General features: G+C 42.1%; 1 protein-coding gene across 3 annotated transcripts in view; it reads right to left on the bottom strand.

Moving 5' to 3' along the window:
- Nucleotides 1-27,981, bottom strand: part of TTC33 (tetratricopeptide repeat domain 33) — a 121,227-nt gene that overhangs the window by 20,551 nt on the left and 72,695 nt on the right. For all 3 annotated transcript variants that reach the window (XM_073343839.1, XM_073343842.1, XM_073343841.1), the window contains exon 4: nt 5,233-5,364. In XM_073343839.1, the coding sequence (XP_073199940.1) occupies nt 5,233-5,364 (132 nt within the window). The remainder of the gene's footprint in view (nt 1-5,232; nt 5,365-27,981) is intronic.

Consider the following 27,981-nt stretch of genomic DNA (forward strand, 5'->3'; position numbering starts at 1 on the left):
TCCAAAGGGGAGAACACAAAATTGATAATGGGCATTCCTCACGACAAAGGAATTTGCGATAAGCAGGGTATATGTCTATATGAAAGTATGCGTCTTTCATATTGACAGCTGCGAACCAGGCTCTACAGGGGAGGGAGGGGATAGTAAGGAGGGTGACCATCTGGAAACTAAAGTTGGGAATGAATTTCTTCAAGGCACGGATGTGGCATATACTATCCCCTTTTTTCAGACTGAGGAAATAGGGGGAATAGAAGAAACGGTGGCAATGTGGCACAGGTTCTATGGAGCCCTTACAGAGGAGGGTGGTGGCTTCATTGTGGAGAACATGGAGTTGGGAGAGGTCTGGGGGGCGTCCCCCGGGCAGGTGGCACCAAGGGAAGGAAAGGAATTTCATCAGGTATCCCTAATGGATGATGTCCAGCACCCAGTGATTGGAGGTGATGGAACTCCAAGTGTGGGCAAAGAGTGCCTGACGATCCCTGAATACAACGGGGTGTGTGTCCAGAAGGGTTATGGACAGTTCGTGGGTCTTGATACAAGTGTCAAAACGATTGTTTGGGTCATCGGTGGGAAGTTGAAGTGGCAGAGGCAGCTGAGGGAGAGTGCCAGGGCTGTTGAGAGTGAGGTTGATGCTGAGGAGTTTCAAAGGTCATCGGGGGTATGGCTGATAGGCGGTGCGAGGACAGAAGGGTGGAAATGTTGTCAGCAGGTGGGAGCTGGAGTATATATACCCAGGGAGCAAAGGGTGGCACGGGACTCCTTAAGGGAGTGAAAAGATTTGTCCATTTTGTCGCTAAACAATTTATTGTTGTCAAAGGGAAGGTCTTTCAGCATCATCTGAACCTCCTTTGGAAGACCATTAGACTGGAGCCACGAGTCGTGACGGAGGACAACCGTGGACACTAAGGAGTGAGAGGCAGTGTCTACAGCATCCACTGCTGCCTGGAGTGCAACTTGGGCCACCAATTTGTCTTCATCTAGCATGCGTTGGAAGTCCTGCTGTCGGTCAGGAGGAAGAGAGTCCTGGAAGTCCACCAAATGGGAATAGAACAGAAAATCATATTTGTCCAAAATAGCTTGGTAACTGGCAATACAAAATTGCAACCCCACCGATGAATAAACTTTTCTACTCAGCAAGTCTAGTTTCTTGGCACTGTGATCTGGTGGTGTTGATTTGAAGTGCTGCTGATGGCCACGTGCACTGGCAGCATTGATTACCAGGGAATTTGGCAGAGGGTGGGTGATCAGAAAATCAGTGTCCTTGGGGGGGATGAAATAGCAGTGTTCCACTTACTTTGGTGTAGGGGCACAAGAGGCTGGTGTGTGCCACTGGTGATTCAGTGCGCCACACTTTAGATATGCATGAGTTTGTGTATAAAACATCCTCATCTTGTGATATCAAGACAATAGAAAATAGACACTGTATATATGTAGTATTCAGCTTTCAAATGTTATTTATATATCAATTTTTTTCAAATACAGTAAAGGCACTAGTTCTCACTGACGCTTCTATTTATAAAAAAAATTTAAAAACTCTGAGTGATCCAGCCACAAAACAAACAAAAAAAGAAAACAGTTCATATTAATTTCTCATAAATGGCCAAAGAAATGTCAGCCTAAACATTACATCTTTAATCATTCTCTTTTTAACAGGACTCTGAATTCCCTGTAATTGTAATATTCTTGGATCATCACACAGCTGCTCAACTCCATGTATTACAAAAGATCAAATAAAATAAAGCAAATATCTTTTTATTTCAGAATCCATTATTAATCATTTTACTGATGGCCTTTTGCCTTCACTACATGTGTTTTCATCAACAGTTCTGCTTGGTTGTGCTTTCAAATTAATACAGCAGGAACACTGTGTACACAGATATGAATGTAACATACATTTAATCATCACAAACACTGGGGTCTCACCCATATTGCTCTTTATTATAAGATAGCTGGTTTGAATGATATTTAGATAGATATTATTACATTATAGCCACCCTTTTATTTGTAGTTCCAGTTCATTAGTCTATGCGTTGATGTGAGCTTTTCCTGGGAAACTATTTTTTTATCTTTATAATTCTGTGACACAATGATCAGAGCTCCTGCACTTTGCTACATTAGCCTTAACCATCCACTCGTTTACTTCTGTCATAAACATCTCCATGCTTTCTTATATACTGACTGTTATGCATGGCATGACTCCCCTGAACTAGTCCAGAAGACCATCACCGACTCCTCCCTCACAAGATCTACTTCTTCTGAAACACTACCAAGGAAAGGTAAGTTGAGGAGCAGTTGGGTATAAGGTGCACTATAAGGTGGGTAGAAAGCTGGCTAGATTGTCGGGCTCAACGGGTAGTGATCAATGGCTCCATGTCTAGTTGGCAGCCGGTATCAAGTGGAGTGCCCCAACGGTCGGTACGGGGGCCGGTTTTGTTCAATATCTTCATAAATGATCTGGAAGATGGTGTGGATTGCACTCTCAGCAAATTTGCGGATGATACTAAACTGGGAGGAGTGGTAGATACGCTGGAGGGGAGGGATAGGATACAGAAGGACCTAGACAAATTGGAGGATTGGGCCAAAAGAAATCTGATGAGGTTCAATAAGGATAAGTGCAGGGTCTTGCACTTAGGACGGAAGAACCCAATGCACAGCTACAGACTAGGGACCGAATGGCTAGGCAGCAGTTCTGCAGAAAAGGACCTAGGGGTGACAGTGGACGAGAAGCTGGATATGAGTCAGCAGTGTGCCCTTGTTGCCAAGAAGGCCAATGGCATTTTGGGATGTATAAGTAGGGGCATAGCGAGCAGATCGAGGGACGTGATCGTTCCCCTCTATTCGACATTGGTGAGGCCTCATCTGGAGTAGTGTGTCCAGTTTTGGGCCCCACACTACAAGAAGGATGTGGATAAATTGGAGAGAGTCCAGCAAAGGGCAACAAAAATGATTAGGGGTCTGGAACACATGACTTATGAGGAGAGGCTGAGGGAGCTGGGATTGTTTAGCCTGCAGAAGAGAAGAATGAGGGGGGATCTGATAGCTGCTTTCAACTACCTGAAAGGGGGTTCCAAAGAGGATGGCTCTAGACTGTTCTCAATGGTAGCAGATGACAGAACGAGGAGTAACGGTCTCAAGTTGCAGTGGGGGAGGTTTAGATTGGATATTAGGAAAAACTTTTTCACTAAGAGGGTGGTGAAACACTGGAATGTGTTACCTAGGGAGGTGGTAGAATCTCCTTCCTTAGAGGTTTTTAAGGTCAGGCTTGACAAAGCCCTGGCTGGGATGATTTAACTGGGAATTGGTCCTTCTTCAAGCAGGGGGTTGGACTAGATGACCTTCTGGGGTCCCTTCCAACCCTGATATTCTATGATTCCATGATTCTATAACTGTTGTGTACCTATTCATTTATCAGTTAAAAAAATAATACACACACACATACATATATGTACAGTATGTATAAGAACAATGTAATTGCCCAGTAAAAGTGTATTTTTTAAAAATAGGGTATTTTAGTGTACACTTTTGCAAAAAGAGGATCTGCTAAAGGGTCCAACCTGTATTTATTCATTTATTTTGTTAAAGAATTTTAAACCATTTAAAAAAAATTTCAACAACATTAACTTGCAGCTCAATGCGATTCCAGATCTCTGTATATTTTATTTTACACAATGTATGAACCAGCAGGGCTGGAACCAGAGACTATGGGGGTTTTGGGTGCCTGATGCCCCCACATCAGTACAGGAGGCTTAGACTGGGCTCCTACAGGAGGACCCTGTAGGTCTGGGCTTGGTAGAAAGTACCATGCAGCAGGACCAGAGTGGCAGCGCCTCACAGCCCATTGATTGGCTGGTGCCAATACTTAAACCAGGAAGCATGGAAGGGAGCTGTCTGAGGAACACCACAGACTACCTGCCTGTTTCTGCTTGCAACAGACCCTAGACCAGGGGTCGGCAACTTTTCAGAAGTGGTGTGCCAAGTCTTCATTTATTCACTCTAATTGAAGGTTTCGCGTGCCGATAATACATTTTAATGTTTTTAGAAGGTTTCTTTCTATAAGTCTATAATATATAACAAAACTATTGTTGTATGTAAAGTAAATAAGGTTTTAAAAATGTTTTAAAAGCTTCATTTAAAATTAAATTAAAATGCAGAGCCCCCCAGACCGGTGGCCAGGACCTGGGCAGTGTGAGTGCCACTGATAATCAGCTCGCGTGCCGCCTTTGGCACGAGTGCCATAGGTTGCCTACCCCTGCCCTAGACTCTAGCTTCCGATCCACGTTTGTCCTTGACTTCGCTATTTAATTGTTGTCCGTAACCTGATGCCCGATCCAGATCTCCTGGTAACCTGACCCTGCCTGCCTCCTGACACCTGACTCTCATGACTCTCAGTTTGCCCTCTGACCTTCCTTGGACTTTGGCCTACCAGTGACCTCACCTTACCTGCCTCCTAATGACAGATTTTCCATCTGCCCACTGGCTTGTCTTGAACTCTGACCTCCTTGTACCTGATTTGGCTGGACTCCCAACTCCTGCTCTAACCACTAGGTCTGACCACCAATGTCCCAGTCATGACACCTAAGCATCCATCACACTTATCTCTGGGCACATGTACCTATATTTCTTAAACACAATGTAAAATTAACTTATCAGTGCCAAACTAGGTATAATAGAGGGCTATAACATTTGATCCCCAAAATTAAGTATTCTAATGGAGTAGACAACTCAACCTTGCTTTCATATAGATTTGCTAAATTCATAAACTTCTCCTTGAGGAAAAGAGTAAGGTCTTGTTTAGATGAGTGTTTTAGACACTGATGTAACTGCAACAGTACAAACCCCTATTATAGACAAGCTGCGCCAATGCAGACCATGACTTGAACAGGTACATGGATTTCAAACCATGGTAAACTGCACTGAATCTAGCTAGGCAATAGGCACCTGCACTTGTGTAGTTAGATATGTGTAACAACACTATTGGTTAAATCCCTCATGTGAATAAGGTGAATGGCTTTGATCTGGCCGGGTCTTTCACAAACCCAACAATAACGTTATACAGGAAATGTTTGTTAAGATTACTGGAAATAAAAGGAACAATAATCTTTTGCCTTGTTTACATTCGAGTATTATAAAGGAAATTAAATTACTTTGGCATTCTGGTACTTTTACTCTATCACACGTGGTTCCTAATTCATGATCTGCATGTTCCACTCTTTGATAAGGCTGTTTTCTTACCAGTCCTATTTCTCCTAATCCAAGCTGGGCACGTCCCAAAGTCTGCCATGCCTCCCAAGAATGTGGATTTCTCTGGATGGCCATTTCTGCTGCATGCACTGCTGGGAACATCTCATGTAGAGCCATCAAGACCTATGAAAAAGTAGTAGGTGTAGGTTAGTCAGTGATACCCCAAAATCTCAAGCAGTTCACAGAAAATCATAAATAGCTAGCTTTCAACAGCCAGAGCCCTCTGCTACTGATTGTGCATATACATATTGGCTCTGGGGGATTTCCTAGTTGCACTGAGAGGAGCACAGACTGCCTGCTCTCTTTGCCAACTTGTAGCAGGAGGGAACACATCAGTAGCAGCACCTATGCTCTTCTAAGCACAGAGGCCTCTATTCTGGTTAGCTCCTATGCATATTTATGAAATGGGCCACAAACTTGCCCAATATACATATCAGTGGTAGATATGACAACAAGCAACAACAGAGCACTGTGTGTTTCACCTACACAATACTAACTTTCATCACAATACTCAGAATCTGACATGCTAGAAATGGGTTACTTTTCTTAGCTTTCATTCTTGTTCTATCATCTTTAAACAATTTCAGCTTCCTTACTTTCCCTACAAAAGGGATTGTTTTTTAGTTGTCTTGTAAAAACTAGACAGAATTAAATTATTGGATAGCCATTACTTCTACTACTAATACTTAGTTCTTACAGAGCACTTTTCATTCATGGATTTCAAAGAGCTTTACAACAGCAAGTTAAATATTCCCATTTCACAGATGGGGAAAAGGAGGCACAGACAGGTCAAGGGACTTGCTCAATAGCACAGTAATTTTTGAAATGCTAATCAGTGGCAGCACTAGGAGCAGAATGGAAGTGTCCAGCCCTATCTACTTCTAAGCCATGGTGGTTCCATTAATTGTGTTTAAGCTAGTAACATAGTTACTTTAATACATTTGAAGGCGAAAACATTAAAGGTCAAACTCTGACACGAACTCAAAGTATTTTTCAAAAAAGTATTTTTTATTAGAAGGCTAAAATATATCAAATACAAATATAAGAAACATGAGTAACCTACATCTAGAAATGAAGGGAAAAAAGATGCAAAGATATTTTGAATGTTTAGTTTTATAACTTGTAAAGTGTTCTGATAGCACTATGATGAGCACAGTACAAGCACTAGACAGATAAGAAAGCTAATAATTCTGTACAAGAGAAACAAAACAAACAGCATTCCAATGAACACTTTAAATCAAAGTTGTTGGTGTTTTTTAGTGTGACTACCCTATGGTACAATTTAGAAATCTGGGTTCAGTTCAATTCCACTTGATAATCTTAGAACAGAGTTTAATGGGTGGCTGGAATTCTTTTGAGAAATGCATGATTTAATGCCTTTTTTCCATTTCTTTTTCATATCAGTTGTCAGCAGACCTGATTTTCGAGAAAAGCCTGAAAAATATTCCACTACTTTTCCGAAGTATTCAGGTTATTTATAATTTTGTGAGCACTAGTCTTCTTCCTCCCATTTACAACAGATTTGTAAACAGAACCATCCAATAATTATTAGTTGGCCGGTGTTCAGACTTCCAGTTTAAAAAGTGATCTTGTTTTGTTAGCTGCCCAAACTGCAGCATTAACAAATTTGTCTTAATATTCATCTCTTGATATGTCTGTTGCTACAAGAGTACAGTACAAATCTGAGGAAACATTGGCCAGGGCACTTTTAGGAGCCTAATATGGCATTCAATGCCGCCTGCCAATATTTTTCCATTTAAAGTAACTCCAAAACATATATCTGAGTGTTTTCTCATGCAGCTGATATTATTGGCAGTTTGGAGATGTCCTTTCCTAAAAGTACACTCAGCGATATAATACATATGTATTCATTATTTTTTTCAAATAATCATTCATCAGAAACATCATTTTTTCTACTTTTTTGTTTACTGAGCTATACATTTTCTAATATGGGGAAAAATCTTCCATTCTAATCTCCCCTGCAATGAGCATGTTCTTAAGTGCTTTGCTGAATCAGGGCCCTACCCATTAAGGCTCTTTAGTGCAGCACCTGACTTGACTGCGCTTCATGTGCTTATAGTTAGGCATCTGCTTAAGTACCTTGCTGAACTGGGGTGTTTATATTTTGTGCAGCAAACCAATGTTCTTTCAAAGTCCTTTAAGAAGTCCTTGAAGAGAGTTTTAATTAAACTTGGAATGTATAATAAATGCTATTAAAATCAACTCTTCAATTTAGAGAGAGGTTTTCAAAAAGACATACCCAATTTCCACAAGCAAAACAGGTACAAATTTATACCTACAGGTGTATTTTTTGGCACAATTTATATATATATAGGGTATCTCATATATATATATATATTTATTTAAATGCTCTGAGTGGGAGCAGAGAATGCATGCAAAAGAACAAAATGCTTATTGAACTGCTTAAGTCCCAGATAATTTTTAAACAAGGAGACTCACAATACAGATGACTCTCCTTCCTTCCTGTCTTCAGATAGAATTATCAGCACCAAACTGACTCACTTGAGCATTTTGGCTTGATTTGGATTAATCTACCTGTGACTTTCCTGCTTTAACAAGTAATATTTTAATAGTGGCCACTGCAGGGACTAGCAAAGAGGAATTAATGTAAACAGAATGAAATGTTGACCATATTATTACCTAGAAATTGAGGTAGCAGAATCTGATTTTACTAGGTCAGTAAATATAGACTGTAACAATTAATAAAAACAAAATATGTACAATGAAACTTTTGTTCTGCTCAGATTAGCATCATACTATCAAGACAGAATCTACCATATTTCTAAATCCATTTTCAAGATTACATGCCCAGAAAATGCTGTAGCATGTATATACATTTGAATGGTACACCAAATGCTCTAAACCTAGTGACTGAGTTTTATTTGAATGTAAGAGGAGCTGTTCAAAACCTACTTTCAAGTGCAGTTCTATCCTGAAAAATGAATTTGTAAAAATACTACTGCAAGATGCTGTATTTATTGCATTTCACTAATTTTCATATCAAATTATCCCAGTTTGCAAGTGAAAATATTTTACTTCTAATTGCCAGTCCCTCAAACATACCCTAAAATAGATTTCTTTCCATGTCATGGCATCTCCTTTTGGATGACTTTTGGGTTTTAGTTGGGCGCTGAAGGTGACGGCTAGTGGCATTCTGTTATTTTCTTTGTTAGGCCTGTCCTGTAGTAGGTAACTTCTGGGAACTCTTCTGGCTCTATCAATCTGTTTCTTTACTTCTGCAGGTGGGTATTGTAGTTGTAAGAAAGCTTGACAGAGATCTTGTAGGTGTTTGTCTCTGAGGGGTTGGAGCAAATGCGGTTGTATCGCAGAGCTTGGCTGTAGACGATGGATCGTGTGGTGTGGTCAGGGTGAAAGCTGGAGGCATGCAGGTAGGAATAGCGGTCAGTAGGTTTCCGGTATAGGGTGGTGTTTATGTGACCATTGTTTATTAGCACTGTAGTGTCCAGGAAGTGGATCTCTTGTGTGGACTGGACCAGGCTGAGGTTGGTGGTGGGATGGAAATTGTTGAAATCACGGTGGAATTCCTCAAGGGCTTCTTTTCCATGGGTCCAGATGATGAAGATGTCATCAATATAGCGCAAGTAGAGTAGGGGCTTTAGGGGACGAGAGCTGAGGAAGCGTTGTTCTAAATCAGCCATAAAGCCCCTACTCTACAACCTATCCTAAAGGATGACCCAACACTCTCACAAATCTTGGGAGACAGGCCAGTCCTTGCCTACAGACAGCCCCGCAACCTGAAGCAAATACTCACCAACAACCACATACCACACAACAGAACCACTAACCCAGGAACTTATCCTTGCAACAAAGCCCGTTGCCAATTGTGCCCACATATCTATTCAGGGGACACCATCACAGGGCCTAATAACATCAGCCACACTATCAGAGGCTCGTTCACCTGCACATCCACCAATGTGATATATGCCATCATGTGCCAGCAATGCCCCTCTGCCATATACATTGGTCAAACTGGACAGTCTCTACGTAAAAGAATAAATGGACACAAATCAGATGTCAAGAATTATAACATTCATAAACCAGTCGGAGAACACTTCAATCTCTCTGGTCACGCAATCACAGACATGAAGGTCGCTATCTTAAAACAAAAAAACTTCAAATCCAGACTCCAGCGAGAAACTGCTGAATTGGAATTCATTTGCAAATTGGATACTATTAATTTAGGCTTAAATAGAGACTGGGAGTGGCTAAGTCATTATGCAAGGTAGCCTGTTTCCTCTTGTTTTTTCCTACCCCCCCCCCCAGATGTTCTGGTTTAACTTGGATTTAAACTTGAAGAGTGGTCAGTTTGGATGAGCTATTACCAGCAGGAGAGTGAGTTTGTGTGTGTATGGGGGTGGGGGGGGGGTGAGAAAACCTGGATTTGTGCAGGAAATAGCCCAACTTGATTGTCATGCACATTGTGTAAAGAGTTGTCACTTTGGATGGGCTATCACCAGCAGGAGAGTGAATTTGTGTGGGGGGGTGGAGGGTGAGAAAACCTGGATTTGTGCTGGAAATGGCCCACCTGATGATCACTGGTAATAAGCTATTACCAGCAGGACAGTGGGGTGGGAGGAGGTATTGTTTCATATTCTCTGTGTATATATAAAGCCTGCTGCAGTTTCCACGATATGCATCTGAGGAAGTGAGCTGTAGCTCACGAAAGCTTATGCTCTAATAAATTGGTTAGTCTCTAAGGTGCCACAAGTACTCCTTTTCTTTTTAAGTTACAGTATTTCAATATTCCAACAAAATCATTACAAGAGTTTTAATTCTAATCTTTTGGTGATGTTTTAGTTAACTTCCTCTCACCAATCATGCTGAAGTCTTGGGGAATTTTTCCTGGGTTAGTTTCTTCTTGAGTCTTCTCCATTTTTCTTATTTGTCTGTTGCAGTTTGCTTATGGAGTGCTGTACTGTGTTTGAGCAGGGTAGCCAAGGATGTGTAAAGGCTGCTCACTTCAGAGTTTTATATCCTTCTTCCTATTTTCACAAAATGATAGGAAAACACACCCTTTTCAGGTCTGTTTAGATTTAAAGCTGGTGGCTGTCACCCTTTCAATGGCTTCATGCCTTTGGGGTTGAGTTAGGTGACACTTTCAGCTTCTGAATATGCAGTCTGTTTAATGCATATGCAATATTTCGTTAGTTGCCTTTGCTCTTCTTGTGGCAGGAAAGGTTCAGATAAATTTTAAAGTTAGTTTTAACTCTTTTTATTTAGTCTAGTTTATGAGATAGTCTCTTGATTTTATTAGAGTCTGACAGGAAATGAAATTCTGTTTTCAAAAATTCTGAACACTTCTGTTCTTTATACAAAAGGTTTTAGTTATTAAAACTAAATTTAGTTAATTTAATTAAATAATTTACAAACTCTTTAGCTTAAATATAATTAAAGTTATTGACTTTGGAGATATGATTCTTGTCTTCCAGAGTTGGTTGATGGTTTGCTTGTGCACTGCCAGTAATTAGCTAATTCTCCATGAATATAAATATTCTATACTTAAATGGCTTCTTACACTAGTCAAGCAACATCACTAGATTCCATGTTAGCATATGGAGCATTTTCCATTTATAAAGCAATGACATTAGAAGCTTTGTATTTAGCCAGCATATTTGCAAGTATGCACTTTGCAAAAGGTGTTTGTCATATTAACATTTAAAAAATAAACAAAAGTTTAAACCTTCTCCAACTACACATATGTTTTCCTCTTAAATTTTTAAGAAGACAAGCAGGTTTGCTTGCAAAAAGGTGGGGGTTGGTAGAGCCCACTTTACTTAGATTATTGATCTGATAATATACCCTACATTCCTTTTTACAGTTAGGCCTCCAGTTAAAACATTGATGTTGTACGTGGTCTGTCCTTCTGAGGTTTGTTTGTCCTTGGGAGATAGAAGCAGAAACCTGAAATTTCTTGGATTACCTTTAACATAATTAGATCAACATATGTATTGTTATACTTCCAAGCATCCTGACTATGTCATTCTTGTAGCTGTATCTTAAGGGTTAGTAAAGGCGCAAACAAGTTTGTAATGACTTAAAATATATTCAATTATAATACTTTTATTAATATCATTTTGCATCAATATTGATGTCTCTTCCTATGTAGGGGTGTGCTCCCCGCACTCACCCTGAAGGGGTTAACATAGGCCAGCTGAGCCAATCAACCTATTAGGCTGAAACGGGGGATATTTAGGTGGAAAAGAGAGCCCTCATTAAGGGAAGCTCGCTTGTGCAGGAACAGGTGGGACCTGGTAGCAGAAAGAGGGCTACAGGGAAAAGGCCTACAGTCACTCACCCCAGAACGAGAGAAAGAGATTTAGACCCAAAAGGAAAGGTTTGTCTAGCAGACACAAAAGAAAGGGGTTTGGCTAGAAGGGTGGAGAATGCAACCATGGGATATAGGCAAGGTAGGAAGTAGTCCAGGGGAGTGGCAAGAAGGTTAGTAGTTGCTCACACCTTTGCTGTTGAAGATAAGGATCTGGACTGGAACCCAGAGTACAGGGTGGACTTGGGTTCCTCTATCACTGAGTGGGTGGCAAAATCTGGGAAGTGAACTTGCAGCCCATCCAAGTCCGTTTGTTCTAGACACTGAGGAATGGCCCAACCAGGGCCATGGAGTTAAGGACTGCCTGGGACAGTGTGGAAGACTGTGATAATATGCTGGAAGGGAAGGACTCTTGTGACTTGGCTGGAGGGCTAAGCCATGAAGATGAAGTGCTGCAGCTCCTGAGGAGTAAGAGGGGGCTGCAGAGTGATAGAATGAAATAATTGGCCAAGGAACCACAAGAAGAGGGAGTCAGGCTGAAAGAGCTAATCCCTGCAGCAGCCAGGAGGAGGATTCCCTACCGGTGAGTAGAGGCTCCCGTGACATTTCCCCACAATATTTTCATAGATCTGTATTTCTACAGACAAATGTCCATGATGCTTTACAAAGGGAGTATATGCCATTAAAAACTACCTCTAAAACCCTCAGAGGATTTTTTATGAACTTAGTCTTTAATCTCTAATAAACAGTTAAGTCCAGTTAGTTTTTTGGCAAGTTTTTTGACACATCTAAGCTTCCAAATATCCCCCAGAACACTTTAATATTACCTTCTTAGTTCTCCAGTAAAGTCACATGAATTTCCAAATTTCTCTGTGTTCTACCTCATCCCACAATGAATGCCACTCTACATCACACTTCTCTACCGATCCAACAGACCCTATCAACAATGAGAACTTCCTTACTAATCACAAACTTATTTTTAAATCCTCCATGCTACCATTCTGTGCTCAAGGCAAAATCTCTGAAAAATTCCCAAGTATGATTCAAATTGCCTATACTAATTCATATACAGTTTTCTCTAAGGATTTTCTACCATAGATAGAGTTTCTAGCTCTTTTCTGACATGCTTTTCCTGAAAAATTCATTTTACATGCTGGTTCCTACCTCTCTCTCAAATTTTATTTGGAAGGCAGAAGAAATCTGCCTTTCCTACTCAGTCAAGCTTTCTGACTGCAGGTTTGATTCATTTCCCATTTATAATTAAAACATTTCATTATTACAAGTTCTTAAATCTATTAAAAAACTTAAATAAAATTTTAAAGATTTAAAATTAATGTTCTATAAAATGGAGTAGAAATTCCAGTGTCTGAGGACCCCCTTGTCTAAACAAACATTTCTGTCTTGTCATTTTAAATACGTTAGAGAATTTCATGGTCTCTTTTGAAGATTTCAAGTAGGTGGCGCCTCAGAAGTACAATTCTATTGTGAAATGGACTTTATACCATTTCATGCATTAAATTAATGAAGATTCATAGAACTAAGGTGCACTGAAGTTTAATGGTTCTAATTTAAAGGAAGTTATAATTATGGCAAATAATAGGAATTACAAAACTATGGTAAAAATTAATTAAAACATGGTAATAGTCCTCAGGAGGTTGGCTTTACAATCAAATCTAAGAAGTATTATGACTTCTTACTCACATTACTTTGGAATTACTTAAGCCTTACATTCTTGTGAGTTTGACTGAAGAAAACCTCTGCTTTAAATGAGCTCCCTGTATTGTTATGATTGGATCACTTTAATACACACCGGCACATGTCCAGTGAAATTGATCTGATTCCTTGTTCCATAAAGTCAGTTTCAAAATGCTGATGAATAAAATTCTTCCTAATTGTATTGTAGTTTTTAGAAGACATGCACAGTAATAGCTAATTACTGTCCCACCAGGCTTTGACCTATCTGCTACTTCTGTCATCTAGTTTTCTACAATTAACCTAAATTCTTTCGGTGCTGAACCTTTACCATTATGTTCCAGTTTTAAAAGCAATCTTTAAAAATGTCTTTGACATCTATATTTTTCTACTTTAATATGGCTTTTACAGGTCAAAATAAATACTTATAGAGAAAAATTTGTATTTATTCCGTTTACTTCACTAGGTGTAATGTTTAAGGTGTTACTAGACTATTATAACATTTCATTAATACACAGATTTATAAAAAATTGTAAACCACCTATTATGAGAACATTTAGAATGTGGAATACAGAGTCAATATCGTATTTACATGAATAATACCCACTAAGACTCCAAAAGGAATACAGTAATTGACATAGTAGATCTCACAGAGTTCATGTAGACCCATATCCTGGCTCTGACAATGGCCAGGTCCAATGGCTGTCAGAGGAAGAATTCCACAATAGGCAGAAGTGGAATAATCTGCCCCCACACCAGATCTCATCTAAATGCCTAATAGAGACTGATTTAAGCTGTGAAGCATGAGGTTTAGTATCCCTTCCTAACTCTGTATATTCTTGTTATCCATTTATCCAAATAAATGTACAATCCCTTTCTGAATCTTATTAAATTCTTGGCCTTAATAACTTCCTGTGGCAATGAGTTCCAAAGATTAAATGTGTTTTGTGTGAAATAGTATATCCTTTTACCAATTTTGAATTTTCTACCTTTTAAAAGGAGCAATGAGCTCAGGGCAGGTAGAATCCTCTGTCTGCATGGAACTGCACTGATGGCAAGGGATTTTTTATCAGCTACGAGTATCTTCGCCTGCAGAGCTAACTAAAAACCAGGGTCTAAATGCATAAAATAATTGTTACATGTCTGTTCTTTCTGATTTCTAATTCAAAACAGCAATAAAACAACCCAACCAGTGCCTACGTCGTTGTACTAACATCGCTAAAATTTAAATTGCATATTTCATGAAGATTCTTGTACACCACTTTGAACATATAAAGTATTATCCAAATATTATTATTATTATTCCATTGGACCCTAGTTCAATGACAGGAAAATATATTTAAAATGAACTTAATATATAAAGGGTGCTAAAAAAAAAAATTTATTGCAAAACCCAAGAAGAAGGTTGTTTCCATAGATTTCTCCACACCACTTGGAACTTTTTCCCAGTGGGCTACGTGAGTGATTAGAAGATGGCGTAGAAACAATGGTACCATCTCTCACATCTCTACAATTAAACCTTTCCTTGTACATTTTGCACTGTAATTTCAAAGGAGGGCATCACAAAATTTTCTATGTACTGTCTATGTGATTCTGTATGGGCCAATGAGTAACTGAGAGCAATGCAAAGATTCTCAGTGACTTATGTGGGCTTTGAATCAAGCCCTAGTTAAGCAATTACACACATCCCAGATGGGTTTCTGTAAGCACATACTATATGCCCTCCAGTGACAATTAGGGCCTTTAAACCTCATTTCCTCTCTTCAAAAATTCTTAAAATATATTTGTCCAATAAAATAAAACATACGTTAATGATAATATGGATAGATGACTGTTTAGTTCCTTTCCGTAAATATTTACGGATTCCTACGGTCTTTAGATAGCATATTCATTTAAGCTGTTTATTAAACAACAAAGTAATCTGTACACTTACAATACATTACTTTGCTGCTGACTACGTCAATTGGGCAGCTGCTATATATTAACATAAAATTTCCTTAACAAACTTAACTAATTAAGAGGACTACAGATATGCAAAGATTTAAGTAAGTAGTTTCTTTCTATGTTAATCCTGAGAACATACCTAACAGCTATTATTCTTCATGCCTGAAAAGAAAAGATTTGCAAGGGATTCTTAAAAAAAAAAAAAAAAAAAAAAAGGAGTACTTGTGGCACCTTAGAGACTAACAAATTTATTTGAGCATAAGCTTCATGAGCTACAGCTCACTTCTTCAGATGCATTGTCTCTAAGGTGCCACAAGTACTCCTTTTCTTTTCACTTAAGGTGAGCTATTACCAGCAGGAGAGTGGGGGGGCAGAGGGGAGGGGAACCTTTTGTAGTGATAATCGAGGTGGGTCATTTCCAGCAGTTGACAAGAACATCTGAGGAACAGTGCGGGGTGGGGTGGAAATAAACACGGGGAAATAGTTTTACTTTGTGTAATGACGCATCCACTCCCATTCTTTATTCAAGCCTAAGTTAATTGTATCCAGTTTGCAAATTAATTCCAATTCAGTAGTCTCTCATTCTGTCAGGAACAGTATCTCCGATAATGTCATGGCAAACCTGGTGGCTGAACTTTGTGACTTTGTCCTCACCCATAACTATTTCACATTTGGAGACAATGCATACCTTCAAATCAGTGGCACTGCTATGGGTACCTGCATGGCCCCACAGTATGCCAACATTTTTATGGCTGACTTAGAGCAACGCTTCCTCAGCTCTCGTCCCCTAAAGCCCCTACTCTACTTGCGCTAGATTGATGACATCATCATCATCTGGACCCATGGAAAAGAAGCCCTTGAGGAATTCCACCATGATTTCAACAATTTCCATCCCACCATCAACCTCAGCCTGGTCCAGTCCACACAAGAGATCCACTTCCTGGACACTACAGTGCTAATAAGCAATGGTCACATAAACACCACCCTATACCGGAAACCTACTGACCGCTATTCCTACCTACATGCCTCCAGCTTTCATCCAGACCACACCACACGATCCATTGTCTACAGCCAAGCTCTACGATACAACTGCATTTGCTTCAACCCCTCAGACAGAGACAAACACCTACAAGATCGCTATCAAGCATTCTTACAACTACAATACCCACCTGTTGAAGTGAAGAAACAGATTGACAGAGCCAGAAGAGTACCCAGAAGCCACCTACTACAGGACAGGCCCAACAAAGGAAATAACAGAATGCCACTAGCCATCATCTTCTGCCCCCAACTAAAACCTCTCCAACGCATCATCAAGGAGCTACAACCTATCCTGAAGGATGACCCATCACTCTCACAGATCTTGGGAGACAGGCCAGTCCTTGCTTACAGACAGCCCCCCAACCTGAAGCAAATACTCACCAGCAACCACACACCACACAACAGAACCACTAACCCAAGAACCTATCCTTGCAACAAAGTCCGTTGCCAACTGTGTCCACATATCTATTCAGGGGACACCATCATAGGGTCTAATCGCATCAGCCACACTATCAGAGGCTCGTTCACCTGCACATCTACCAATGTGATATATGCCATCATGTGCCAGCAATGCCCCTCTGCCATGTACATTGGTCAAACTGGACAGTCTCTACGTAAAAGAATCAATGGACACAAATCAGACATCAAGAATTATAACATTATTAAACCAGTCGGAGAACACTTCAATCTCTTTGGTCACTTGATTACAGACCTAAAAGTGGCAATTCTTCAACAAAAAAACTTCAAAAACAGAATCCAATGAGAGACTGCTAAATTGGAATTAATTTGCAAACTGGATACAACTAATTTAGGCTTGAATAAAGACTGGGAGTGGATGGGTCATTAAACAGTAAATCTATTTCCCCCCCCTCCCGTTCCTCAGACATTCTTGTGAATTGCTGGAAATGTCCCACCTTGATTATCACTACAAAAGGTCCGTCCCCCCTGCTGGTAATAGCTCACCTTAAGTGATCACTCTCATTACAGTGTGTATGGTAACACGCATTATTTCATGTTCTCTATGTATATAAATCTCCCCACTGTATTTTCCACTGAATGCATCCAATGAAGTGAGCTGTAGCTCACAAAAGCTTATGCTCAAATAAATTTGTTAGTCTCTAAGGTGCCATAAGTACTCCTTTTCTTTTTGTGGATACAGACTAACAAGGCTGCTACTCTGAAACAAGGGATTCTAAAGAATCTTTGTATCTAATCCCAAGAAATTCTAAATAGGAATCACATTCTGTAGTGTGTTAGGCAGATTTTTTTCCCAAAACTTCAACATTTTTTCTGACAAATTGATCCGTTGCTCAGTGAATGCATTATTGTTCTTCTAAATCTGCAGTTAAAAAATTGTCTGATTTAGCTGCACAACAGCTTTATTATTTTTGTTGGTATGGTGGTTTGGAACAAATTACCCAAGTGTATGAAAATACTGTTTAAATATTAACAATAATATTTTTGGAATGACTTATACGTTCCAATTTTGGGATAAACAGTATTTCACTGCTCAGATTAGTGCCTTTAAAAGCAGAAGGGCATCAAATTACACCAAGTTATGCTTCCTGGAAGTTAGTTAACAGATCAGATCATAAATGACATCTGTACTAGCCACTTGCTTGCATTATAAGAATGTTGCCAACTTAGTTAAGGCCCAAAATTTAGGTTTTGTTTTAAAAAAAGGTTTTAGAAACCACACAGATAAGAAATTATTTCTTTTACAATTTTTCAAAATATTTTTATATTTGAACATTTTTCTGGAGTGTTTTTTGAATCTGATCACAACAGTACTATGCACTACAAGAGGATCAGAAAGTAAACCGAACTTGGACCACCACAATGAAATTGACCAATTGTGTTACAACTGTCCAAGTAAATGTTAAAAGCAGGAAGGAAACAAAATAAATGATGAAAATTAAATGTTATTTAAAAAATTCTTTCAATTTTCAATCTTCTCCAGTGGTATTAAAAAGATAGGCAAGGACATTTTACAAACACATGTATTAATCTTGCCAGTATCTTTTTAAATACAAACTATGGTTCCAGCTCTGTAAGTATTCCATGCAGGTGGATGCCTTTGTCAGACAACACAGACTTAGGTCCCAGCAACATGCAGATGACACACAGCTCTAGCTACCCATCACCACATATGACACACCAGTACTACCAAGACGGTCCAGTGTTTGGATGAGATCAGCTCTTGGATGAAGAACAGCTGGCTAAAATTGAACCTGAGTATGGCAAAGGATCAGCTCTTTCCTCTCCCTCCCAGTGCCTCCGGCACACCAGGGAACAGCTGTTCAGTGGCATGCAGGAGGCATTGGGAGGGAGGGGGAGGAGCGGGGACAGGTCACACTTGGGGGAGGGGGCAGAAAGAGGCAGGACACGGATGGATCAGGGGTGGAAAGAGGTGGGGAGGAGGTGGGGTTTTGGGGAAGGGGTGGAGTGGGGGCAGGGCCTGGGGCTGAGCAGGGGCTTTGGGGGTCTGCAAAAAAAAATTAATCAAAACAGGAGTCCTTGGGTTGCTAAAATTTGAGAACCACTGTCCTAGAGCATACCTTTTAGGGAAAAAATCCAATCCTAATTTTAAAATTGTCAGTGATGGAAAATCCACCACAATCCTTGATAAATTGCTCCAATGACTAATTACCCTCACTGTCAAAAATGTGCACCTTACTTCTAGTCTGAATTTGACTAGCTTCAACTTCCAGCCATTGGATCATGTAATACCTTTCCCTGATGAACTGATGAGCCCATTATAAAATATTTGTTCTCTGTATAAGTACTTATAGACTGTAATCAAGTCATCCCTTAACCTTCTCTTTCTTAAGCTAAATAGATTGAGCTCCTTGAACCTAACACTACAAAGCAGATTTTCTAATCCGTCAGTCATTCTTGTGGCTCTTATCTGAGCCCTCTTCCATCTGTCAATATCCTTCTTTAATTCTGGACACCAGAACTAGATGCAGTATTGCAGCAAGAGTCATACCAGTGCCACATACACAGGTAAAATAAACTCTTTACTCTAATTCAAGATTTCCCTGTTTATGCATCCAAGGATCACTTTCACCCCTTTGCCCACAGTGTTGCACTGGGAGTTCATGTTCAGCTGATTATCCAACATTACCCCAAAATCTTTTTCCAAGTCACGGCTTCGCAGGTTAGAGTCCCCCATCCTGTAAGTATGGCCTACATTCTTTATTCCTAGATGTACAGAGGCAAGAGATAACATCAGCATTCTTCATAGCTACAGATAGATGAGGATGGGCAGGCAGTGGCCACCACAGAGAAGATGACTGGGAGGAATTCCACACAGCTAGAAGTTTCCAATCCATACCAGGTCCTCAATGTGGAAACTGTGGAAGGTACTTCTCAAGAACTGGCTGATCCAAGGGAACAGAGAGACGTATGGGACATACCTGTGGACGGCAGCTCAGCCAAACTTCTAAGAAAACCAAGCTTGCCCACAAAGAGTTCCCCAACCATCTAAAGAAGACAGACAATCTTTGTTGGGTATTCAATTCTCAGAAATATTGGAAGAGCTCTCTGCATAGGCCAACTGCACAGTGTACTGTCTTTCTGAAGCCAAGATACAAGATACCACTCTAAGATTGGATAGGCTTCTGAAGTTGATGGGCAAAGATTGATGGGTGATGGTTCACACCTGCACTAATGACACTGCATTGTGTGGTATCTCGCAGATAATAGATGACCTCAGGAAATTTGGAAGTGGGCTGAAGAAGAAGATTGTCAAGCAATGTTCTTAGAGATCCTTCCTGTCTCAGGAGTAAGAAGATTTTGGAAGGGAACTGCTGGCTGGGGAAGTGGCGTACAATGGAAAGTTTAGTTTTGTAGCACACTGGTCCACCTTCTATGGCAGTGGTCCACAAAGTGCGGGACTCTCCCCACTAAGGGGGCAAGGAGGAACGTTTTGGTGGGCCCCAGGCCCCGCTCCACCCTCAGCTCTGCTCTGGCCCCACACCCGGCCGCGGCTCTGCTCCCAGCCCCAGTCCTGCCTCCAGCCTTGGCCCCTGACTGCGGCGCGGCCACGGCTTCCACTCCTGGTCCTGGCTCCAGCTGTGGTTCTGCTCCTGGCCTCGCCCCCAGGCCGTGGCTGCACTCTGAGCCCCGGCTCCAGCTCCACTCCAGGCCCCGGCTCCGCCCCAGCCATGGCTCTACTCCCAGGCCCCAGCTCAGCCTCAGCTTCGCTCTCAGCTCAGCCCCGGCGCCGCCTCCAGCCTTGGCTCCCAGCCCCGGCTCCGCTCTTGGCCCCCGCCTCATCCCTGCCCCCAGCTTCGGCCTCCAGCAACGGCTTCGCTTTGGGACCCAGCCTCATGTCTGCCCCCAGTCTTGGCTCTGCTCCCATGCCCTGCCTCGGCCCCTGGCTGAAGCTCTGTTCCCAGAGGTGGATGGGGTAAGAGGGGCGTGACTGAAATGTTTGGGAACTACTGTTCTATGGGGAAAGGGAGCTATATAGTTTGGATGGCCTCAGCCTCAGCAGAAGGGAACAAATCTCCTCAAGGAGAGGAATAGTCAGGAGGGGAGTTCAATAACAAAATGGGAGGGTAAAAAGAGGGAAGATATGAGCATTCATTTTAGCTCAGAATCAAGATGTTATGAACAAAATTAATCAAGGACCCAACGGACACAAAGAGAAGAAATTCTTGAGTTACCTATATACCAATGCTAGGAGCCTGGGTAACAAACAAGAGGAATTGGAACTCATTCATGGGCATAAATTCAATTTAGTAGGTATTACTGAAACCTGGTGGGATGATTTGCACAATTGGAATGTTCAAATCAATAGTTATAACCTATTTAGGAAGGACTGAGTGGGCAAAAGGAGAGAAGTGTCACTCTATGTCAAAAATGGCATTACCTCTTTCCGATTCGCTGATAACTAGGAATAGAATGATCTTGAATACTTATGGCTCAATGTCCTAAGAGATAAAGCACGAGATGGATTATTAGTTAGTGTCTGCCACAAACCACCAAATCATACTAGGGAACAGGATGACTGCTTCTGTAGGCATGTATCTATAATATGGAGGAAAAAAAGCTGCGTGATCATGGGGGACTTCAGTTGAGTGACATCTGCTGGAGGACTCATACTGCCAGTAGTAAAAATCCTTGAATTTCTTAATATTATAGATGACTATTTCCTAACACAAAACAAATGTTGCAACATAGCAGAATTTTATATTAGATCTTGTCGTTATAGATAAAGAGGAACTGATCAGAGAACTAAAAACTAATGCTGGCTTAGGTACAATTGATCATGACTTGATCACACACTTTTAATGTGCAAACACAATAAAGTCCAAACCAGGATGTATATATAGATATAGATATCTATATCTATACACGCACACATGCACTCATACACACATAAACCTGGTGCTTTAAAAGGACTCCAGTTTCACAAAGCTGAAAACAATTATAAGAAAAATCAACTCTGAAGAAGAATTTAATCAGAAAAAAGTCAGTGACAGTGGAGAAATGTTTTAGAACATTTTACAAGATGCCCAAAAAAGCTAGGAAGATGGCCATATTGGTTAAATAAATGACCCGGTTTAGAGGGGACGTGAAGATACCTATAAAAATAATAATATATAACAAATGAAAGGAAGGGGAAGTTGTTAGAAATGAATGTAAATCAGGAGCTAGGAATTGTAGAAAATTGATAATGGAAGCAAACAGACATAAGGAGAAATCTATAGCCAACAGAGTTATGGACAAAAAGGAAGTTTTTTACATATATTAGGAGGGAAAAAGAATCCTGACAATGGTATCGGTCCATTACTAGATGGACATGGTAGAATTATCAATACTTCTGTAATGCAGAACAGGCAGAAGTGTTCAATAAATATTTCTTTTCTGTGTTTGGGGAAAAACAGATTATGTAGTCTCATCATATGAGAACAATAATACTCTTTCCACTACACTAGTAGCTCAGGAGGATGTTCAACAGCAGCTACTGAAGCTGAACATTTTAAAACCAGAAGGTCCAGATAACTTGCACTCAAGAGTTTAAAAAGAGCTGGCTGAGGATCTCACTGGACCATTGACGTTGATTTTCAGAAGGTCTTGGGCTAGTTTCAGAAGCCTTGAAGAAAGCTAATGTTATGCCAATATTTAAAAAGAATAAATGGGATGGATTGACTAATTATAGTCCTGTCAGTCAGACACACATCAAAACCAGTTGTATCTTTGCTAATTGTCAGCTTTTATAACTCCTCATATGTGACTATCTGCATTTTAGGTGCATATATACCTTGGTAAACCTGGCTCTAAGTATATTTGAAGGTATGTTAGGTGCCCCTTCTTGCCTCCTACAGGCATTGAATAATGCAAAGAGTTAAGTGGAATTTCAGAGAAGCAATTTGTTGTACAAAATCAAGAGGAAAATAATTGACTATGAAGTGTAGCCGGATATGAAAGGAAAAATAAATGTCCACTTCTTTGATCCATTAATGTAAAACAAATTATGAGTGTGCTTCATTAGAAACATTCAGTAATTTCAAAAGAAAGCTATTTATGGATCCTAATGTCTACTTCACTGAAACAAAAGGACCATTTCTAATTAATACAGAGGCCTACTCCTTTGTTTCAACAGAGCCTTTCTAATGTAACATATAATGTGCATAGAGATGTGAGCCAAATAATTCAGTATATTTGATGCGTTACCCAAGGGAATTCATGAAGAAAAATTACATAAGCTGTAAAGGGTGTGTCTTGAAACTACTAAAGAACAGAAAGCCACAATTAAAGAAGGACTAAACCTTCAGTATCTATGCACAATCGGATGCCATCTTGGTGTTATTTCACTACAAATGGCCTTTATATATTTGATTATTAATAAACTTCCACATTTTTGAGGAGTCAAACATTCTCCAGCCCAGGAAAAACAAAACATGACAACATCCAAAGAGGGTGAGAGGGATTATCATCACATCCCCATTCAAATAGTGTTCAGGTTTTTGTTTTTCTTTTGTTTTGCCTTTATTTTATTTTTTTTTTTTACTGGAAACAGTCAATTATAATATTATAGATTCTAACAATGAATAAAGCATATTTCCCATAAAATAAACAACAATTAATTTACTACAGCACCATGGGGTTTTTGGGTTTTTTTGTCCTTTTTCTTTACTGCCCACTAGCCTCTGTTTTTTTCTTCTATATTTTTCAATAGCCACATTTTCCTTCAGAGTATTTTCCCCTTTTAACTGTTTATTCTCTTAATCTTTAATCCTCTCTCTTTTCTGATGTGGACTTTCTTCCTCTTCCTCTTACGTGCAGTGTTCTCTCTCCTGTCTTTGTCTCATTCCACCCATTGGTCCTTTCCCCTCTCCAATCACCAGCCTTTTGGTTCTTTTCCCAATAGGGCACTATGACAAAACATGATATATATGCTTAATTTCTAAAATAGTATTTGAGGATTCATGGAGATGGGAGTGGGGAAGAGGTGGTTTTTGGTCATCATATACTCCCAAACAATAGGGAAAAATACCTTCTCCGGGAAATCTGAATGGGTAGTAAGAGTCAACAAATACAGCAATTCCAACATAATACCAGAACTATTCACCTTTGGTTACTGGGTCCAGATTTTACTAAGGCCTCTGCTATGAGCAAGTATGTACCCAAAGTATTAATACAACTGATCTGAGAGAAAACAGAATGTCTCCTTGGGAAATATACTCCAGGCACACACAGGCCATTGTGAATCTGTCAATTGCCTTCTTCTCTGTACACCATTAGAAAGTAGGAATATGTATATTTTTAAAAGGCCAGGGAGAAAGCCTAAGTGGAGAGAGGAGAACATACTGTTGGCGCCAAACTAGGGAATCAGTCAAACACTAGGGTTTGGTTTCTGTAAACATATAACATGGTTTCTCCTGGTCCTCCACCTCATCTGCTGGGCTGCAGTCATTTCCTGAAATCAGTGAAATACTAGAACATATCTGATATATTCGGCAGCACAGCAGGTATGTTCTACTGTGGTGTGCCTACATTCAGAAGCAGTCTGGCAGTTAACATTGTTTTAAAAGGTAAGGAGCAAAAAGAAACAAATCAACCATGTGAACGGGAAAAAAACCTAAAACATCTTAAATGAAAAACAGAAAATGGCATAACAAAAGCTTAAATGAAAAGTAAAAAAAGGTAAAAGGATATTGAACCCACATTTTATCTTCTCTCCCTCTAACTGGCTCCTCATTTCCAATTCAAAAATTCACTGAATGTATGTTACAAAAAGATGGGAAAAAGACAGTTACCTTTTCTGTAACTGGTGTTCTTCGAGATGTGTTGCTCATGTCTATTCCACAACAGGTGTGCGTGCTCACCACGTGCACCGGTGCCGGAAGTTTTTCCCCCAAGCAGTACCCATAGGGGGGAGCACCCCCGGCAACCTCTGGGGTGGCACCTGCCTGGCGTGGTATAAGGGGAGCTGCACACTCCCCCCACCCTCAGTTCCTTCTTTCCAGACAACTCCGACAGAGGGGAAGGAGCGTGGGATGTGGAATAAACATGAGCTACACATCTCGAAGAACATCAGTTACGGAAAAACTGTCTTTTCCTCTTTGAGTGATTGCTCATGTGTATTCCACAATAGGTGATTCCAAGCTATATCTGTTGGAGGTGGGTAGGAATTCACAAGTTCCCAGGACAGAGGACAGCCCTGCCAAACCCAGTGTCATCCCTGGTTTGGGGGATGATCGCACAGTGTGAAGTGAACGTGTGAACCGAAGACCACGTGGCGGCCCTACAAATGTCCTGGATGGGGACGTGGGCCACGAAGGTAGCTGAAGAGGCCTGCACCCGAGTTGAGTGTGCCCTCACAATGGGTGGTGGGAGGACACCCACCAGCTCATAACATGAACAGATACACAAAGTGATCCAATTGGAAAGCCGCTGAAAGCCTCAGCCGAGGTGATAAACAGCTGCGAGGACTTTCTGAACGGCTTGGTCTGCTTGAGGTAGAAAGCCAGAGCCCTCCACACATCGAGCGTTTGGAGATGGCACTCCTCACTGGACGTGTGAGGCTGGGGGCAGAGGACCAGTAGAAATATGTCCTGACCCATTTGGTAGGTGGAGACCACCTTCTGGAGGAAAACGGGGTGTGGGCAGAGCTGGACCTTGTCCTTATGAAAGACCGTGTATGGAAGCTCGGAGGTCAGGGCCTTAAGCTCCAAGACTTGCCTGGCCGACGTGATTGCAACCAGGAAGGCCACCTTCCATGAGAGGTGAAACCAGGAGCACGTGGCCAGGGGTTCAAATGGGGGCCCCGTGAGATGAGCCAACAACAGGTTTAGGTCCCACTGCGGGACCAGGGGGTCTAGAATATGGAAAAAGATGGTCCAAACACTTAAGGAACAGGTCAGTCATAGCATGAGAAAATACCATGTGCCCTTGCACCAGTGGATGGAAGGCCGATATGGCTGCCAGGTGCACCTTGACTGACAAGGGCACCAGACCCTGGGCCCTCAGGTGGAGGAGGTAATCAAGGATAAGATGGATCGGGGCAGTCACCGGGGAGACACCCTGGTCCGCCACCCACCTAGAAAACCGGGACCACTTCGCCAAATAAGCGCGGCAAGTGGAGAGCCATCTACTTTCGAGGAGGACGCACTGAACCTGCTCTGAGCACATCTCTTCCTCTCCACCTAACCACTGAGCAGCCATGCCATAAGGTGAAGAGCAACCAGGTTGGGTGGAGGAGGCGGCCCTGGTCCTGAGAGAGCAGGTCCAGGCGGAGCGGCAACGGCCACGGCAGAGCTACCACCAGGCCCGTGAGGGTCCCGTACCAATGCTGCCTGGGCCATGCCAAGGCAATCAGGAAGACCCTGGTCTTGACCGTCTTTATCTTCTCCAGCACCCTGCTGATTAGAGGGAATGGGGGAAAGGCTTAGAGAAGCCAGCCTGACCAGGACTGGAGAAAGGCATCAGAGAGAGCACCCCTCTCCAAGCCCCGCCCCCGGAGCAGAACTGGGAGCATCGCCGGTTCTGCTGAGTTGCGAACAGGTCCACCTGAGGAGTTCCCCACCTTTTGAAGAGCCGGTGGGCCACTTCCGGGTGGAGGGACCACTCGTATTGCGAGGAAAAGTCCCTGCTCAAGCGATCCATCCTCTCATTTCAGGTGCCCGGTAGGTGGAAGGCCTTCAGGTGGATGTCATGGGCTATACAGAAGTCCCACAGCCTGAGGGCTTCGCAGCAGAGGATCAGGCTCCGCTTTACCTGTTGATATAGAACATCGAGGCCAAGTTGTCCGTGAGGACCCTGACTACTTTGCCCTCCAGGTGCAAGCAAAAGGCCATACACGCCAGCCGCACCACCCTGAACTCCTTGATGTTTATATGTAAGATCAGGTCTTGAGCCGACCACAGGCCTTGGGTCTGAAAGTTCCCCATATGGGGCCCCCAACCCTGTCCCTGAACGGGACCCCTTGGAGCATGTTGTTTGGGGCAGACCACCACCATCATAGGGAGGTGATCACAGAGTCTGGCACGGTGAGGACCTTGTCCATCCTGTCAGTGGCCTGCGAGAACTTCGAGGCCAACCAGAGCTGGAGGGGGCCTCATCCTGAGTCTGGCATAACGGACCACATATGTGCACACCGACATGTGACCCAAGAGTTGTAGGCAAACCCTGGCTGTTGTCACCAGTAACCTCGTGACCTAGTCGATGAGACCTTTCAGGGTCTCAAATCTGTTTGGCGGGAGAGAGGCCCTGGCCGACACTGCGTCGAAGAGCACCCCAATGAACTCTGTGCATTGGACTGGGACTAACGTGGACTTGGTGTTTACCAACAGGCCCAAGGCAATGCCCGTGGACAGGAGGAGCACCACGTAATCCCTCACCTGCGACCGGGAGGTGCCCTTGACAAGCCAATCGTCCAGATAGGGAAATATCTGGACCCCCTGCCATCTGAGGTAGGCCGCTACCACCGACATGCATTTTGTAAACACCCTGGGGGTACTGGACAGACCAAACAGGAGGACTGTGAATTGGTAATGATTCTGTCTCACCACGAAATGGAGGAAGCGCCTGTGCACCTCGAATATGTGGATGTGGAAGTACGCGTCCTGTAGACTGAGGGCAGCGTACCAGTCCCCGGGTTCCAGGGAGGGGATGATGGAGGCCAGGGAGACCATGCGGAACTTGAGCTTCACCATGTGCTGGTTCAGATCTGGGAGGTCCAGGATGGGCCTGAGCCTCCCTTTGGCCTTCGGGATAAGGAAATAACGGGAGTAATATCCCTTGCCCATGAACTCCTCAGGCACCGCCTCTATCACTCCTAGACCTAGGAGCTGCCCCACCTCCTGCTCGAGCAGAGCTTTGTGCGAGGTGTCCCCCAAGGGGGACGGGGCGGTGAAGAACTAAACTGGAGGGTGTAACCCCGGGAGATGGTGTTGAGGACCCATCGGTCCGAGGTTAGCCATAACCATTCCAGGAGGAAAGCACACAGCCAGTTGGAGAAGGGAAGTTTTATTGGGAATGGATCCCTGATGAGGATTGGTGGGGTGCCCCCGAGCATCCCATCAAAAACTCCTTTTCCCCGCCTGCTTGCCCTTGGAGGACCCAGGCTGGGGAGCAAGCTGAGACTGCCTTTGAGGGCATCTCTTATAGCCCCGCTGCTTCTTATGGGTGGCCTCGTACTTCAGGAGGGCAGCCTGGGCGGGAGTCTGCTGCAGCTGGAACTTAGGTTTTGCCGGAGCTGGGACATAGAGGCCCAGAGTCTGGAGGGTCGTGAGGGAGTCTTT

The sequence above is a fragment of the Lepidochelys kempii genome, chromosome 5, assembly GCF_965140265.1.
Source record: "Lepidochelys kempii isolate rLepKem1 chromosome 5, rLepKem1.hap2, whole genome shotgun sequence".
Taxonomy (NCBI): Eukaryota; Metazoa; Chordata; order Testudines; family Cheloniidae; genus Lepidochelys; species Lepidochelys kempii.